General features: G+C 40.7%; 1 protein-coding gene across 1 annotated transcript in view; it reads left to right on the top strand.

Annotated features, from left to right (window-relative positions):
* MYO3A (myosin IIIA) overlaps positions 1-19,485 on the top strand; it is a 240,824-nt gene that overhangs the window by 47,762 nt on the left and 173,577 nt on the right. The window contains exons 5-6 of the mRNA XM_066279445.1: positions 6,654-6,758; positions 7,318-7,417. Of these exons, the coding sequence (XP_066135542.1) occupies positions 6,654-6,758; positions 7,318-7,417 (205 nt within the window). The remainder of the gene's footprint in view (positions 1-6,653; positions 6,759-7,317; positions 7,418-19,485) is intronic.

The following is a 19,485-nucleotide window of genomic DNA, read 5'->3' as shown; positions in this document are numbered from 1 at the left end:
GCTCTGGGGTTGCTGCTGCCTCTGCCTGAATAGTAAGAGGCTCAAAGAGCTGGCAAATCCCCACTCTATTCCCACTCAGTGCAGGGCTCTGGGTAAGGCTCTATCAGTCAGAGCTGTTAGCATAATCAGGCAAGGCTGGGAGCCAGTTGTTTTCAAGGTGCCTTTTTATGCACCTCTAGGCGTGTCCCGAATGCCTCAGCACTCTGTGGGACCCCTTTCCCCAGGTTTTTGGCACTTTGTAACCTGTTTCGGCTGGGTAGAAGATGCCCTAGTCGCTGTTTGCAAAACAGGAGGACTTACAAGCTGCCAAATCCTTCTTTTTAACATATAACCCTGAGTATGAAAGCTCTGCCAATCAGAAGTTGTCCCCACCCCTATGTGCACAGCATAGCAAGAGGCACTAAAAAATATCATGCCTCTTGTCTTAGATTGCTGAACTGAGAGAGATCTTGTCAGTTAGGGTCGCATAGATCAGTTGAGAGGCGAGCAGAGTGTGGGTTAAGCTAATCCTTCCTGGGTCTGTTATCTTGTATGGCTGGGTGAAGCGCCCCATCTACTTGGATAAGTTCTAGCGTAGGTAATTTCGCTTTCGCGCGCTTCCTGCATGCTGCTCTTCAGGGCACAGGGGCGACACCAAGACTCCAGTCACAGTCTACGCAAAGGCCTCTGACCCTGCCCCTCTGTCCCGGAACATGGGCGCCCACTCCTGGGGTGCTAGGAGGAACCTCTTGCCCACTATCCGCGCTTGCTGACCAGGATATCGGGCGGCTGCCTCTTGCCCCAGGTGAGATGCCCCACTCACCTGGAGAAGTTTGAGCGTAGGGAAGTTTGCTTCGCGCACTCCCCACACCGCTCTACAGGGTGCAGGGGCGGCACCGAGACTCTGATTACAGCCCACCCAAAGGCCTCTCACTCTGCCTCTCTGTCCGGGAACACGGGCGCCCACTCCTGAGGTGTTAGGAGGAACCTCTTGCACTATCCGCGCTCGCCGACCTGGGTATCGGGGCAGCCGCCACTCATCCCGGGTGAGGTGCCCCGCGTGCCCGGAGAAGTTCGAGCGTAGGGAATTTCGCTTTTGCGCACTCCCCACGCACCACTCTTCAGGGCACAGGGGCGACCCCGAGACTCTGGTTTCAGCCCACACAAAGGCCTCTGACTCTGTCCCTCTGTCTGGAACATGGGTGCCCACTCCCGGGGCTCTAGGAGGAATCTCTCACATACTATCCGAGCTCGCCGACCAGGAGATGGGACCGTTGGCTGCCACACCTGCCTTTCTTTGTCTGGGTTTGGCGTGAGCATTAGTTTGTGTTGACTGGGTCACCACAAGCACGGTTTTTCCTCGGCTTGGATGTCCGTGGCTCAAATGTTTTTGCCGCAGCCTGGCTTTATTCACTGACACTTTGCCTGCCTTTGTTCCTATATTCTCAGTTCCCAGTGAAAAGCAGACCTTGTTTAGGTTTGTGAGGAAGGCAGAGTATTCCTTTCTCCGTCCTATTTCCTTCAGGGTTGATTATATATTTAGTCAATTTTTCACTCAATCATACCTTCGTGTTCGGTGTGGGACTTCTAGACACTCCAAGGATAGATTTTTCTGTCTCTGGTTGAAGAACTTGTTGAAATTTTGGGGAGATTTATCGGTATCGCTCCTTAACGGCGCCATTTCTCTGACGTCACTCTGCTGCTGTTCTTACTGAGATTTAGTAGTGTTCTTGAATGTTCCTTCACTTGCTATATGCTCTTGTAAAATTTCCAAAGGTTTTATATGGTTGTTTATTTTTATAATTTTTACCAGTTCTGTTTGTTTTACTAGAGAGTGGGTCTACAGAGTTCTTGACATCACCATTACAGAAAACAAAACAATCTACTAAATCTTTATAAAAGAAACAATGAATCTTATGGATTCGTTTACAAAACCAGCATTATACTGACAAAAGAATATGAGATACTACAAGAAAACTATATTCTAGCATTTCACATGAACATAGATGCAAAAATCCTTCACCAAATATTAACAAATCACACCATAACTGAATGGGATTAATCTCAGGATTATAAATTTATTGTTTCTTAAAGCATTAAAATAAAGTTTTTTATACATTAAAAGTCACTGCATCATAATTCACTGTATTAAGAGAAAGAGAAGAAAATCATGAAAAACTGTGCCAAAATTCAACACCCATTTTGTGATAAACAGTAAGAATAGAACACTAGGAGTAGACAGAAATTTCACCTAATAAAGTGCGTCTAGCCATTTTTCTAAAAAGTGAGCGAAAAATTTGGACTCTTCATAAAAGCACACATGTAAAACATGTAGGATGTCTTAGCAAAGTTTATATTAAAACCACAATGAGACTCTAGTATACACCAACTAAAATGGCTAAAATTAAAGACTATTTATACTGCTCAAAAAAATCAGGGGATATTTTATCCCTTCATATGAAGCGATTTTTTTAAGCAGTATATTTGTGAAGTTGTAGAGCAAATTGAATTTTCCCATTGCTTAGTGTAAAATGATGCGCTTACTTTAGAAGGAGTATAGCAGTGTCTTGTACCATCACACATACACTTACCATATGTTAACATTACACTAGTGGGCATTTGCTAAAACATCAGTTTCTTCAAAAAGACTTAAACACGAATGTTGAAAGCACTTTTGTAAAATGAGCAAAATAAAAACTAGAATAAGCTTGACCAGGTGGTAAGCTCAATTGATAGAGCATTGATCTGGGATGCTGCTGAGGACCCAGGTTCAAAAGCCTGTTTGAGCACAGGCTCACCAGCTTGAGCACAGGGTCACCGGCTTGAGCATAAGATCATAGACATGACCTCATAGTCGCTGGCTTGAGCCCAAGGTTGCTGGTTTGAGTAAGGGATCACTGGCTCAGCTGGAGCCCCTCAGTCAAAGCATGTATGAGAAAGTAATCAATGAACAACTAAAGTGCCACAACTATAAGTTGATGATTCTCATCTCTTTCCTTTCCTGTTTGTCTGTGTCTGTCTCTCTTTAGCAAACAAACAAAAACAAACAAACTTAAAAAACCCTAAAATGAGTATTAGACAATAAGAGTTTCTGTTTTTGTGCTTTTCATAGAGTATGGTCACACTAAGCAAATGGCCTTTGAGCATTCTTAGAATAAACAAACAAAAAAAGAAAAACAACTGAAGCCAGAAATGTCAATTGCAGAAACGAGTAGTCCTTTTTCATAAATTTGAATAAAGTCTCATCCTTTTCTAACATGGTAAAGACAGAATACATTTAGAAAAATTATAAAGGCTGTCTTTGGAAGTTAGTTATAATGATCTATTCATAGAATATCATCCCTTTAAGTTTAGGGTTTTTTGTTTTTGTTTTTTTCATGTTCAACTATAGCTTGAGTAGAGTTCATTTTCAGTGCTGCTCTCTTATTTAATTAGTGTAACTCTGGTTTAAGAAAACTATACTTCAATTTTGTTCAATTAAATAACATTCCAGAATGATTCCAAATAGGAATCATATAGTATGTAGCATTTTCAGATTGCCTTCTTTTACTTACTAATATATGCTTAAGTTCCCCTGTTCTTGGTGTTGGCAACTAGATTTTAAACTCAATTCAGTTATATCTTCTTTTTCTTGGACACCTTTGATGACAGAAAAGTGTACTATAATAATTGGACATCCACATACAATCCATGCCTCACACCCTGTACAAAAATTAACTCAAAATGGATCATAAACCTACCTGTAGGTAAAACCTAGAACTATAAAACTTCCTCAAGAAATGTAGAAGGAATTTTTCATACACACTTGTGGGAATGAGAATGGGATAGCCACTTTGGGTAGCAGCTTGACAGTAGCTAGGAGGTCCAACATATGGCCATTTCTTCTCTTAATATTTATCCAAGAAAAATGAAAACATTATCATAAAAACCCATATGTGAATGTTTGGTAGTTATACTCGTAATCGCCTCAAACTGGAAACAATTCAAATGTCTTTCAATTAGTGAAGAAATGACCAAGCAGTGGTTTATCTATGCAAGGGAATACTCAACATCAACAAAGGTATAAACATTGTTAAAACAGCATTTAAAAAGTAATGTGCAACAACATAAACGAATCTTAGATTCGTTATGCTAAGTCAAAGAAGCCAGACATAATAGGCTTCATACCTTGTGATTCAATCTCTATGACAAATATTATCACGGCAGAAAACGGATTAGTGTTTGCCATGAGCTAGGAGAGTGGTTTGACCACAAAGGGACATGAAGAAAAATTTTTATGTGATGGATTTGTTCTGTGTTTGGATTGCGTAGTGGTTACATGACCAATAATACATTTGTCAAAATTCAGAATTGTACAGTGAATTGGGTGATTTTTGTTATATGTAACTTATACTTTAATATACCTTATTTTTTAAAAAGTAAAGTATATATTATAAAGAATTTTTTATTCTAAACTTTCATAGATGGGGAAGATAACTGTTTTAAATAAAAATTGATACCAGAAAGTAAACATTTGAATTGCTTGGTGCAAATTGCATAATTTCATTTTAAAATTTTACTTCTGGCACATTCTTTGGATTCCTTTATTCCCCCTGTGGCACTCGTTAACATGACAGCCACAGAAGAGGCAGCCAAAGAGAGGCATACTCTGGAGAAACAGGAAAAGACATTTAGGCCCTCGGCAGTGATTTTTAGAAATTTTCAAATTGGTTTTGAACTTGGTTCTTTTAAAGAAGTACTTTGCAAAATAAAGAACTCCAATTTCCTGTCAGTCAATTTTGAGTCATTTTATGAACTATGCTGAGTCACATTGGAGGCACGGTGACACTGTTTTCTGCTGCCAGGGCAGAGCATTCTTCCATCTCTCCACGTCAAGGATGTCCCCCTTCCTGATACAGAAGAAAGTGCATGTTTTGGAATGTTAGTGCTGTACCTACTCTAATCAAGCTAAAGGAAAATTTTTTGAATGTAAAAAGACACTGATTATAAAGGGGGTTCCATCTAAATGTTCACTGATAAGTTTGTGTTTAGATTTTAAAACATTCTTTTATAGAATCAATATCCCACAGAGCAGTTAGACTACCCAGCCAACCCACAAAGCCTATTGGTGGGTCATGAAGTATCATGGTTAAATGTGGAGTTTGACTCTATAATCAGAGTGAGTTCATATCCAAGATCTGTCATTTCTGTGTGGCCTTTTTAAGTTACTTTACTATTTTGTGCCTGTTTTCCAGTCTTTAATATGGAGGTGATAATCATGTTTCAGAGAGTGAGAGGTGAGTCATAGAGATAATAGTGTAAATGGATTAGCAATATGCTCAGCACACCTTAGCTATTATCATTTAATTAATTCATAATGTATCAGAAGTATTCAGGCATCTGAAAAAATCTAATTATCATGATAGAAAAAAAGAATTGTTCAGTATTTCAAACTGGGCTGCTGGGAATATACTTCTCACCTCCTTCCTCTGCTTCCATTCAGATTGGTATAGGCAGAGAAATTCAGGTCCTTTCCATTTCCAGGAACTTGCAGGTAGGAGTGGAGGCCCCCTGGCTCAGGCTGAGGAGGACATGGCCAGGAGCTCCCAGAGAGAGGCCGGTTGAAGGCCAAGACTAATGGGTCAGGGCTGAGGGGATCCAGAGCTCATGTATCAAAGCTCTGTTGGTTCTAAGGCCATTTGCCTAAGCATCTCCTATCTCATATTCTACTGCTAATATCAGTGTTTCTATGTTCTGCAAATTTTTCATTCCTCTGAAAATTTTCTGTGAGATTTCATGTTTCCTAACTTTGGAGAACCTGGTTGTGAAAACCCCCTACCATCAGAGGCAGATTTAACGGTGGGCGCACTGGGTGTGCACCCTGGGCCCCGATTTCTGAAGGCCCCGCAAAACCCCAACTTTACACATTTTTCTAATGACACCGAGTTTGGTTTCATATGTGAAATTTTAACATCAATAGTACATAATATTTTTTATTTAAAAATATGTTTAGCATATATTTTTATTTTCTCTGTCTCTTTATTTTTTAAGGGACCCAATATTTTCTTCTGCACCTGGGACCTCAGCAGACCTTAATCCACCTCTGCCTACCATATTCTTCTCTCTGCTCTTCCATTTAGATTTCTCTACTTTGTGTATGTATGTGGGGAGGGGGGAATGAGGCTAAAAAGCTTGGAAAACATGACATTTAAAATTTTTTCTATAAAATATTATTTGTAATATACTTCAATGCACTCTGAAACTTTGATAGGAAGAAGCCATGTTTTTAAATTAATGCACATGTAAAATAGATTATATTGTCATCTACTGAAGTCATGGAATCTATTGCACTATTAATTAAACTATCAGAAATCAAGAATGCTTTTAAGCCCTATATACTAAGATTTGGGACTAATTTGTCGAATCGTAATGCATACCCTTGAATTTAAAAATCAAGCCCATGCTTCTGCAGATTCTTTTCTAAAAATTAACTCATGAAAACTGTATTCCAATAAGTAATTGCACACTAGTTTAAGTTTATATGTTCATTCATTTATGAAACCATAAAGGTGATAAAAATGATTATTTAAAATAAAAATAGAACAATTTTTTAAGTGTTTTGGGGAAACCTTTTATAGAAAGTACTTAAAATGGCTTATTCATTTTAATATTAATCTTGAAGTATTCTTTTATAGCTGTGCAATGGAGGATCAGTGACTGATCTTGTGAAAGGATTTCTGAAAAAGGGTAAAAGAATGAATGAGCCCATAATTGCCTATATTTTACGTGAAGCACTAATGGTAAGGCAATTTAATTGTTTGTGCATTAATTGCGAGGCAGTTCTAGTTAAATGAAAACTGTGGATTCTATTTTTAGAAAAATATCACTATATTAGTATTACTGATGCAAGAGTATATAAAAAATATGAAATATTTAGTACGTATAGCTAATTTCTTTTTTTCCATGAGAAATCTATCCTCCATGTGTCAACAGAACCTTGAGTTCTGATCTCCTAAGTGTACTTCTGAGATTGTGATTATAATGAAGGTAGATAATGTGTACTTTTTACTAAGAGTTAGGCTTTAATTTTTCATTATTTAAAATAAGTATATAGAACATTTTCATCTATTGAGATCAGCACATTTTTAATAAAATATTTGATAAAAACTAAGGACATGCTCTGGTTTTAGGAAGTTCTGTATAGTCCAAAATGGAAATGATGTAATTTGATATGACTAATTCAAATTGCTTGAATGTTAATTTTCACTCTTTCCTGTTGGTTTTGCACAAATGCATCCATCTGAAAAATGTATTTTTGTTTGGTGCTTTCTTTAAAAGGAAGTATTTTCCACCTCCTAGGGACTTCAACATCTGCACAACAACAGAACTATCCATCGCGATGTGAAAGGAAATAACATCCTGTTGACAAGGGAAGGAGGGGTCAAGCTAGTAGATTTTGGTAAGTTTTGTTTGGAATGAGCTTGGGTTTGGGCTGCAAAGTGAGTGGTATGGTATGATTTGGTCACTTTCCATCAACCTTGCTTTCTAGGCATGGAAAATGGAAAAAGGGCATGTCTCCCTGAGGTTAGAAAGTGCAGAGATATTTTAAAATTTGGCAAATGAGAGATTCTGAGAAGAGTGACTTCTTTTATGTTGGCTGTCTTGTGCCCATAACACTACTGTAGCAGTGTGTGTGGCTGATTCTCTAAAATAGACGGCACCCAAATGATTGCCGTAAGCCTAAAACCCCATGGCCTTACTAGTAGTTGCTTTACAAATGGGTATGTACCCAAATCCATGATTTTGAGATGTGAGGGGAAATCTTCAAAGGTTTCTGGGAAAATTTCTTCCCTTCTAAGAAGGAGGCACAGGGAAAGATGGTCTATTTCTTCCTTAGGACCCTCTGTGTCACTTTGTGATGCCTGACCTGCAGCAGCCACCTTGTTCTGTCCAGAGGTGTTCCTGTCTGGGTGGAAGGCCAACCGTGAGAAAGGCAGAGCTGAGGACAGAAAGAACAAGGGTCTCTGATGACATAAATCGAGCCACTAAATCAACCAAATTGGGAACCTGCTGTAACTCTGGACCATTTTTCACATGAGATTACAAATTTCCATATCTACTAATAAGCCAACTTGGAATTTCTGTGTCATAGCCAAGGGCACCCTACCTGATACCTGTCTTCTTCACCTGGGCAGTTATTGACCAGTTCTGACAGTACTTTCCCTTATCTCCTATCATTTCAGCCCTGCTAACACCGTGATCATGTGAGGGTGGGCATAATTATTTTAAGACATCTCAGTATCCTTCCATCATTTTCCCCTCCCCTTCCCCTGCACTCTGATGAGTAAGATGTCTTTTCTTGTGCTGTTATACTCTGTATATTTCTCCATTTTGTGTTTATCCCATAGAATTATATAATTACCTCTTTGGTCATAGAAAAAGATATTTAGAAAGATAAACGGGTCTTTGAGCTGTGGGACTATGTATTATTCTATTTCGTCGACCTGATGCTTTGGATGTTAGTAATTCAATGAGTGATATTGAATGAATGAATCTTCCTTCATTTCACATTTTGGAAACTGAAGCTTAGGAAAGTTCATTGATTAACATTATAAATTAATTGTTTAATATCTGTGTATGTAGTGCTCTAAATATCTGGCTTAACCCAGGAATGAATTTCAGAGTATCCCTAGGGAGGAATGGATGAATAATATATCCTTTAAACAACCATGTGTGTGCCTTTTTGTATCCTCAGTTGAGCTTTTGAAAATTGCTGAGCAACTGTGAGTTCCTGATTAATAACTGCGACAGGGCTGGTCTGTGTTGCTAGTTGAGTTCAAAACTGTGTTTGAACAGTCGGGCTGGGTTAGGATACTGACAGGAACTTGTGCCTGAAATGAAAACACACACACCCCAAATTGCTCCTCACTGTGGTACAGGCAGGGCACTGACTCTCCTCAGAATATAATTTTAGCTCCACTGTAACAGTCATACATGGAGAACTTAATATTTAACTGAAGACCTCATAAAATCTCTTGCTCTAAAAAATGGTTACAGCATATATAGCCTGGATGGAAATTGTTAAAAGAACTGTAAGTAAACAGCTTCTCAGTCAGGAAAGAAAAACTTGGTAAACCAGTACATTTGAGAAATGCAACTTTCTGGGATACCCTCTGAAGTCATCTAGATTAGAAACACATACCTAGATAATAAATAATGTGATCTTTTATATGATAACTTTATAAAGTAGTCATAAGTTGGAAAACTGACAAAATGAAAGCTTTAGTTTTAGATGAATTGACTTAAAGACTTAACTTTCAGCAACAATTAGAAAATAGGGCCCCTGCCTATTAAATGTGTTCCTAGGTCTGATACTAAAATGCTATTTGTGTGTGTGTGTGTGTGTGTGTGTTTAAGATAATGCGTCTATTTCTATTCTCCGAGGTAAGAGGACATGGACTCAGTTCACCTAAAGAGATGGGTAGGTTTTCATATTAATTAAAACCTGAGTGCAGAGGTACATGAATAATGAAATGGCTCAAGGGCATAAAGGACTAAGATGTGGTAAGCCACAAACTGCGGAATCAAACTGAGAAAAATCAATGTCCTCATTTTGTGTTTAAATCAGATTTTCAGAGACAGCTAGAGCTGAATGTAAAGGTTTTAGAATACATGTTATTTGAATTTCTCACCTCATAAAATATACGGTGAGCTCATTATTGGATACTGAAGACCTGTACTGGGATGGCTGCCAGTCTTAAAGAGTCCAAAGTGGAACTCACCACCTCATCTATCCCCAGAAATCTGCTTCCTATCAAGAGTTTCTTGTCTCAGAAAGTGACTGGTATCTGTTTTGTAGTTTAAGCCAGAAATCTTAGGGTCATCCTTGAGACTTCCCTTGCCTTCACTTCCCACACCTACAATTAGTCAGAAAGCTCTGTCTTTCTAATCTCAGATTCCATCTCAGTTGCTCCTCCCCATCATCTCTGACCTGGGCTCCTGTCATTACACGCTACTGAACCCCCACATCTAGTCTCATTCCCTTCCTTCCAGTCCATTCTCCACACTGCAGCTAGGGGACCCTTTCAGAAAGCACACCTGATCCTGCCACTCTCTTGCTCAGTATTCTTCCTGTTCAATGGCTTCCTCTAGCCCTTGGGAAGGGCTTTCCTTATGGTCCTCTGTGTTGACTCAAAAGAAGCCCTGAGTGACTGATACCTTTTATACCCCGTGGTGGTCATCAGGTGTCCCCTCTCCTGTTGTAAGAGCCCAGTTAGCTTCTCTCATTTTCTTAAATGGCCACATTTTTCCTCAGTCAGGGCTCTGGCACATGCAACTGAGTTCTTCAAAGTACTTGAAAAGTCGAGCATTTCCAAGTACTTTCAGAAGTACTACAAACTTTATTAACACACTTTCGTCTTCTGCCTATCTAAAAACATGACCTTCACCACAGTCTGCTTGAGGCATCTGTCTGGGATGAAATCAAGGTTTGTTCCAGAGGGAATGCAAGAAAATGACTAAGATAATATTCAGGGGTTTTTTTGTTTTGTTTTGTTTTTTGTATTTTTCTGAAGTTGGAAACGGGGAGGCAGTCAGACAGATTCCCGCATGCGCCCGACTGGGATCCACCCGGCACGCCCACCAGGGGGCGATGCTCTGCCCATCTGGGTGTTGCTCCGTTGCAACCAGAGCCATTCTAGCACCTGAGGCAGAGGCCACAGAGCCATCCTCAGCGCCGAGGCCAACTTTGCTCCAGTGGAGCCTTGGCTGTGGGAGGGGAAGAGAGAGACAGAGAGGAAGGAGGGGGGAGGGGTGGAGAAGCAGATGGGAGCTTCTCCTGTGTGCCCTGGCCGGGAATTGAACCTGGGACTCCTGCACACCAGGCCGACGCTCTACCACTGAGCCAACTGGCCAGGGCTGGTAACATTGTTTTTAATATTAAAAAATAGGAATCTGTAGCAAGACTCAGGCCACTTCTTGAGAAAGTTCTGTCTACATCGCTCTAACCTTCTGTTAGTGTATGGAGAGAATTTCCAGGGACACACCGTGGAGTTCCACGTGAAAGAGAACATAAGCAAGGGAGAGAGCCTTTCTGGTTCTAGGGTAATTAGGGAAAGATGAGACAGAGAGAGAGGTGAGCTTGCAACAAGTGAGGATGACAGAGAGGGCAGGAGGAGCTCTCACCTCACACCCCTGCCTCTGTCGCTCAGTGTCCCAGAGGAGGCCACTGCAGTCTGCCACAGTCCAGGAGGGGGTGAGCCACATGGCTGTCACCTGAGGTGTAGTGTGGTGAAGCAGAGGAAGTGCTCTGGTTGAGCTTTCCCAAACCCTTACCTTTAGTTTCCAGAAACCCAGATGTACCCGAGAATCTGGCTGGGGAGCTTTCCAGGAGGCTGCAAGGGAAGGGAAGGGAAGGGGAGGGGAGGGAAGGGGAGAGTGAGGGGAGGGGAGAGGAGGGAGGCACAGAGGAGAACACATGGGCTGGGTCTGAGCAGGTGTCATTGCCAAACCTCAGAGTGCTCTCAGCTCCAGCTGAGACCCACCTGCGCCTTCGTCTGCCAGGAGGAACGACAAAGCCCTGCTTGCATGAGGTGAGCAGGCTGATGCTCACCAGATACAGATGCCAGCAGGGCCCCTAGCAGCCAGGCAGACAAAGGCACGTGGCCGCAGAGACCAGAGATCCCCCACTCTCTTCTCCCTGCCCGCAAGGCTTATAAGCCACTCCTTATCCTTACTGACTGACATTTTATAATTTTTAAAAATCTAAGCTGTTACTCTTGTTATGAAAGTATAATCTCATGTAGCCTTTAGCTCAATGTTGTATACAAAGCAGATACTTAATAAATAGTAATTGCTAAATAATGAAAATCTGAGTTCCTAAAATAGGTGCCCCTTTCTATTTTAAAAAAAATCATTTTACTACCATAAATTTAGTATTACTTTAAATAGCAAGCTATTTAGTGTTTATTTACACTAAAAGTGAGGGTTAATTTGGTAGTACCAGTTTAGAAAATCTTTCAGTATTTTGCTAAGTGGGATATGCTTTTACAGAAAACCAGACTTTACTAAGAAAGTCAAAAGACTAGTTAGATTGTAAACATCACTAATGAAATACACTGGCAGTCCCTGGTGTATGATCAGCCAGTAAATAATATGACCTCCCGGCAGGTAAACAGTTTTTAGGCAAATCAGCTAATGTCTGAAAAAGCGTCCTCATCTGGAGTAGGAAAGTGAGAGAGAGACTAAGTTTGACGAGCAGGTCTCAGTTCTCATTCGATGGATTTCTCTCTGGGGAATTTCGTTTATAATAGACTAGTTAACATTTCAATACAAAAGTACAGAACATATTTCTTGAGATTTATTTATGCAGTGTTCTTATGAAAGAATATTTTATAGCTTTAAGTCTCATATTACCCACATGCCCAAATTTAGACCAAATCCACAATGAGTAATGTAGGTTATAGAGAAGTTGTGATTTATTAAAATCCACTTTTAAGCATCGAGGCAATGATCTGAAGTTCCCTGTATGTCCTTCTTCCTGAATGATTCAAAACAAAAGCCTTTAGGTGGGGTAGAGGAAGCACGGAAGTGCTGGCTGGTTCGGGCTGAAGTGGGTGAGGAAGGCAGCATGCTGGGAGGGCAGTGGAAGTGGTGGCTTGGCATGGGGTGCTGAGTCCCAAGTGAGACAACGAGAGCATCTGTCATCCCAGAGGATGATGCTGATCCCAGTCAGGGTGTCAGAGTCTAAGCTAGGTAACAAGGACATCTACTTAGTGGTCAAGATGGAGATAAGGAATGAGGTACATAAAGGGGGCTTCAGACAATCAGGAAAAATAAAAAGAACAATGGGAGCCAAGTTTCTTACTGTTAGAGAAAAGAATGACAAGTATGGAAAGGGAGAAAACTGAACCCAATGGCATTGGGTTGGAATTGGAGGTGTCATTGTGAACACATTGTTTTCTTTTCCTTTTTTTTTTTTTTCTTTTGAGAGAGAGAGCAGGGGAACAGAGAGTGAGAGAGAAGCATCAACTCATTGTTCCACTTAGTTGTGTCATTGATCGCTTTTCATATGTGCCCTAAATGGGGCTCTAACTAGTGACCTTGGGGACTGAGCCATGCCTTCAGGATCTACCCTTAACTAGTGATCAAAGTGAACAAAGATAGTAATTGGAAAAGAATGAAAATCACATAGTGCTTGACAGGATGCAACGAGGAGTCTCATTGCTGTTATATTCCTACCAAAAATATAACCATGACGGAATATTTGACAAATGTGAATTCAGGAACATTCTACAAAATAACTGCGCTGAAATCTTAAGAAATGTCAAGGTCAGAAAATTCAGGAAAAGATTAAGGAACTCCTCCAGACTAAAGGAGACTAAAGAGACGTGACAGTGGAATTCAGCCCACGATCCTGAGTGGGGCCCTTTTATTGTGAGAACATATTTGAGACACTTGATGAAATTTGAGTGCTGTCTGTAGATTAGATAGTAGAAATGTACCAGTGTTAGATTTCCTAACTTAATTAGTTGTGTTATGGATATTTAGGGAATGCCCTTGCTTGTAGCAGTTATATACTAAAGTATTTGGGGCAGGGGGAGGGACATAATGTAGCCCACTAATTCTCTAATGGTTCAGACAAAAAATTATTTGTACTCCTCTTACTAACTTTTCTCTGGGGTAGAAATTATATCAAAAAAATTTAAACTGTGTAATAGAGTTGTCTAAAGATATATATAAACAGATATGAGAAGTAATCAATGAATAAATATATATATATTCCAAATATATAAGGTCTACCGGAAAGTTATGTTCGTTTTTGGAATAAAACAAAATAAAAATTTTTCTTACCATCAATAAACTTTATTAAATAATATAATTGCCATTATTATTAATGATTTCTTGCCAGCATGAGGGCAATTTGTATATATATATCCCATTTTTAAAAAATGTTTTATCTTTTGATGCGAAAAATTGAACCAGTGCTTGTTTGATATCTTCTTCATTTTTGAATTTTTTGCCCTTCAAAAAACTTTGTAAGGACAAAAACAAGTGATAGTCGGAGGGTGCTAAGTCCGGAGAATATGGTGGATGCGACAGACATGCTTCTGTAGCATTTCTTCCTTGTTGAAATTCGTAAAAATTACAGTGGCGTAAATGAACTTTATCAGTAGCCATGGATACACTATCGCTTCATACATAAGACTAACGTGAATCTACTTTGTTTTAGTTAATTTGCTACGTCAGTATGTATTGTATACATTAAGTGATAAAAATAGAGAGGCACACATACATGCACCAAATAAACGTGCTTATGTGTCGAAACTTGTGATAGAAACAGACAGAACTTTCCGGTAGACCTTTATATATATGTGTGTATATATATCCCAAATATATCTGTTTGGTAGATGAATAAATCTTTAAAATTTGAGAGTTAGTGCTTTACATGATTCCATACATTGGTGGAATATAAAAACGAGACTAAGAGACATGGACAAGAGAGTGGTGGTTACCAGGGGTGGGGGGAGGGAGGATGCAGGAGGGAGGGAGGGAGTTAGGGGGAGGGGGAGGGGCACAGAGAAAACTAGACAGAGGGTGACGGAGGACAATCTGACTCTGGGTGAGGGGTATGCAACATAATTTAATGACAAGATAACCTAGACATGTTTTCTTTGAATATATGTACCCTGAAATATTAATGTCATCCCATTAACATTAATAAAAATTTATTAAAAAAATAAAAAATAAAAAAAAAAAATAAAAATAAAAAAAAAAAAGAAATAATATGTTAGAAAAAAAAAGGGGGGGAAAGAACCACTCTAGAATGTTCATACCTATACAAAAAATTAATAATTTGCTCAGCTAGAATTTAATCTTTTACTTTGGGGAGGTGACCTTTATTTGAAAAGAAAGACATTTATAGTTCTTTTGTGTTATATTAAAACAAAGCCATAAATGGACTCTCTTTTTAGCTCTTTTAGGATTTTGTAGTTCCAGCTGAATTTGTGGGCTGCAGTTTTCCTTCAGCTGATCATCAAGTTGAATTAAGGAATTCAACGTTATAATAATGGTGTACATCTTTTTTTTTTTAATTTTTTATTTTTATTTTTCTGAAGCTGGAAATGGGGAGAGACAGTCAGACAGACTCCCGCATGCGCCCGACCCGGGATCCACCCAGCACGCCCACCAGGGGCGACGCTCTGCCAACCAGGGAGCGATGCTCTGCCCCTCCGGGGCGTCGCTCTGCCGAGACCAGAGCCACTCTAGTGCCTGGGGCAGAGGCCAAGGAGCCATCCCCAGTGCCCGGGCCATCTTTGCTCCAATGGAGCCTTGGCTTCGGGAGGGGAAGAGAGAGACAGAGAGGAAGGGGGGGGTGGAGAAGCAAATGGACGCTTCTCCTATGTGCCCTGGCCGGGAATCGAACCTGGGTCCCCCGCACGCCAAGCCGACGCTCTACCGCTGAGCCAACCGGCCAGGGCCAATAATGGTGTACATCTTAATCAAGGGGATATTTTATTTGTAAGGACAAGAGACCCCAAAGAGCTCCGGAAGGCCATCACATAGATAAGAACAGGACAAGGGAACTGAAGCAAACAAGAGAATGAGGGGTGGGACCCAGGAACTGCATGCTGCCTCTTGCTCTCTGGTTGGAGAAACCAAATCTCTCCTCTGCTTCTCTTTCAGTGTCTACACCTCAGTCTGTGGACTTTTCATGTTGCCCATAGAGGCTACTCAAAAATGTAGCTTCACCTGACTAGGTGGTGGCACAGTGGATAGAGCATCAACCTGGGATGTTAAGAACTCAGGGTCAAAACCCTGAGGTCTCTGGCTTGAGTGCGGGCTCATCCAGCTTGAGAGCAAGGTCTCTGGCTTGAGCATGGGATCATAGACATGACCCCATGGTCACTGGCTGGAGCACAAGGGTCACTGGCTTAAAGCCCAAGGTTGCTGGCTTAAATCCAAGGTTACTGGCTTGAGAAAGGAGTCACTGGCTTGGCTGGAGCTTCTTCTCACCCCCATCAAGGCAAGTATGAGAAGTGATCAATGAACAACTAAAGTGCCACAACTATGAGTTGATGCTTCTCATCTCCCTTCCTGTCTTGCGCGAAAAACAAAAACAAAAAAACCCAGCAGCCTCACCCCTCCCAATCTTTATAAGTTATGGGCCCATTGCCAACAGTTAGGTGGCCCAGATTTGTAGCATCTCAAGTCAAAAGGAATATGGAGTGGAAGAGGAAGTCAGTCACACCAGCTGGGTCGGATATCCCCTTTTGATCCAATCAACCACAACTGAGCAATGGGCTGACATGGTACAAGCAAGACTGCCTGGGCCTGCCTATTCTGTAAATAACTGTGAATAAAAACTTTTAAAAACAGTATTATGGAAAAGAAGAGACAAAGATATTTTCTAAATATTGTAGAGAATATTTTTTATTGATGTGCACTGCCCTAAATTCTGAAGATGTTCAAAATTTTAGTTTTTAATTGTTGAAATTAAATTTCATAATTGAAGTACACCTAAAAATTTTATAATGAATTTAAGAATTCCAGTCTTCCTAACCTTTGAATCCCTTTCTCTAGAGTAAACCAATGTAGTTCTGGTGTTTCAAGTTCATATTCTGAGAACCACTTTTTGTTCTATGTCTGAGCTAACCAACCAAACTTGAAGAGAGCCTTTCTAACTCCCCAAGATTCAATAGGAGTAAATGCAATGTCTGCTTAGTGGCCCCATATCAGTAAATTGAGACTGATCCAATTTATGTTTCTTCTACCTTTATCCTGCACCCTTAATGTTTGTTCCCACATATTCTCTGAATCTCTGTATAAGTTTGAAAAATGTAGTAGTTCTTTGTACTTTCGTACCTCATTTTTCGGGTCCTGCTGGGAGCTGAGTCTAGTTATAGGTTTAGAAGCAGAAGGAGGTGGGTTGGGTAGGTGCTGACGGGAGTGAGTTGTGTCTTGTAAGACAGCTAAATCGCTACATCAGAGGAGGCCACTGCAGCTTCCTCAGGCAATGCAAGGTTAATCTGCTTCGAAGAGGCTAGAGAGGTTAATTGTACTGGCAAAGAAGATGCATCATAAATTAGGACTTCAAAGTCCTCAGTTTCAGCAGGGTCCTCCCATATGTCCACGTTCCAATTGTCAGGATCCAGTCCTTCCCACTCAGTGCCCTCACGTTCACTGCACACTGCCTGTGAAGCTGGGAAAGTAATTAGCATGTCAGCCGCTTGCAGGCTGAGATTTGGGGCTGGTTTTCCGCATGCTCAGCTCTCTGCAGCCACAGGAGAGGAGGGCCTCTGTCAGGGCAGACATGGGAGCTTTCAGGGCATTTGTGCAGCACTTGGGCTGGGAACTTGAACCCCTGAGCGCATCCTTTTCTCCCCTCACTTTGTCCAGTGATAGTAGAAGCAACCAGCCTATCTCATTATACTCATTAGTTTGACAAAAAAGTTGAGAGAGATCATACACAGTTCAGAGGTTTTCAACCTTTTTTATACGTAGGGACCGATGAAAATAGAATTATTTCAAGGACTGCTAAGCAGAAATGGCCCTGAGCATAAATAAGGAAATTGACTAAGATTATTGGGTCTATAATGTTCATACAACATCAGGGTGGTTAACTCTTTCATGGGCCCACACGAAATTTCTGGCGGATCAGTCCATGCACCAGCAGTGGAAAAGCAATGATATAGATGGTCAGTTTGAACTGTACCTCCTGTAAGTGTTTGGTTACAAGTATCCAGTGATGACAGTTCACATATCTATTGCCACATCATACCATGGACTATCAGTGCTCTCTTTACTACTGGAAATAGAGCCATTACAGTCTTTAAATCTAATCTGATTAGAAAGCCAATTCCAGAAGCCCCAGAACCAATTCAGAAAACTTATCTTAAAAATTTTGTTCCTCTAAAGCCACTCTCAGGACCACAATCTATATTAGTTAGAATTCTCCAGAGACAGAGAGAGAGAGAGAGAGAGAGAGAGAGAGACTCTAATATAACTGTGGAGGGGTGGTAACTCCGAAATCTGATGGTGGGCTGGCCACCAAAGGCCCAAAGGAGAACTGTAGTGAGTCCAAAGGTAGCTGCTGTCTGGTGGAGGTCAGTCCTTGTTCTGTTAAGGCCTTTCACTCATTGAATGAGGCTCACCTGTACTATGCAGAATAATCTGCTTCACTCAAAGTCCACTGATTTAAATGTTAACCTTATTTCGAAAACACCTTCACAGAAACATCCAGAATAATGTTTTACCAAATATATGGACCCCATGACTCAGCCAAGTTGACACATAAAACTAGTCATCACACTGTTTTAACCTCATAAACAAAATGAGGCTGTTAGATGGTGTAGTAAATTTCATGGCCCCTGTTGAAAAGATTCTGTATTTTTATAATCTCAGTTCTTATTCCTGAAGTATTTTGTTTTTAACAAAACAAACAAACCAAAAAAACCCATGGTCTTCCCTTTGGTTTGTGAAGATGTCAAGGGTTTTACTGTATAGTTACAGAAAATCAAGTTTCCTGAAATTTCTTGATCTGTTTGAACTACACATATATTGGAAACCATACCTATGATGTTTGTTCTGACTTCCTAAGACCCTAAGAGACTTCTGACCACAGATGTGAAGCTTGCACATTTTCTCCCTGGAAACGGGACTAGTGCAATAGGGAACAGATTTGGTGCGCAGCCGTCAGAGGGACCAGGAAGCCTCACTGAAGGGGCCTAAAATAGCATGAAAATCCCCCAGCAGTGTAATCCAGCAAAGGGGTGAAGAATCATTAACATAAACCTTTTTGATGTTCTGTGGCTTTGATTTTCAGTGGATTATTGTCCTCTCTGTTTTCTGTTCAGCCCTTTTCTCTTCTGGCCTTCCTATTTTCTAATATCCTTTCACTACCCTGACTTTCTGCCTGGAATTTTCCACCCTTTGGTGTTTTCACCCTTGAGAAGCTTATGTAACTGTTTACTTTGGTGACTTATTCCTATTAGTTCTTCTCTGGACACGATGATTTTTCTAATCTTTGTTACGTCCTAGGGCTCCTGAACTCAGTATTTGGATTTCTGTTGCCTTTTAATGTCATTTGTGTCAATCACTACTAAATAGAATTTTACATTTTTTTTACCTTCTAGCTACTTTCCTTGTGAGAATTTATATTGAGTAAAAATGCCATTTTTTTCTCAGAAAACTTTTTTTTTTGTAGTTTTCCGAGGTTAGAAGCAGGGAGGCAGAGAGACAGACTCCTGCATGTGCCCGAACAGGATCCACCCGGCATGCCCACCAGGGGGCAATGCTCTGCCCATCTGGGGTGTTGCTCTGTTGCAACCAGAGCCATTCTAGCTCCTGAGTCAGAAGCCATGGAGCCATCCTCAGTGCCCGGGCCAGCTCTGCTCCAATGGAGCCTTGGCTGCGGGAGGGGAAGAGAGAGACAGAGAGGAAGGAGAAGGAAAAGAGTGGGGAAGCACTTCTCCTGTGTGCCCTGACTGGGAATTGAACCCAGGACTTCCACACACCGGGCTGATGCTC

The sequence above is a fragment of the Saccopteryx bilineata genome, chromosome 5 (assembly GCF_036850765.1).
Source record: "Saccopteryx bilineata isolate mSacBil1 chromosome 5, mSacBil1_pri_phased_curated, whole genome shotgun sequence".
Classification (NCBI taxonomy): domain Eukaryota; kingdom Metazoa; phylum Chordata; class Mammalia; order Chiroptera; family Emballonuridae; genus Saccopteryx; species Saccopteryx bilineata.
This window is presented reverse-complemented; position numbering and strand designations above follow the sequence as displayed.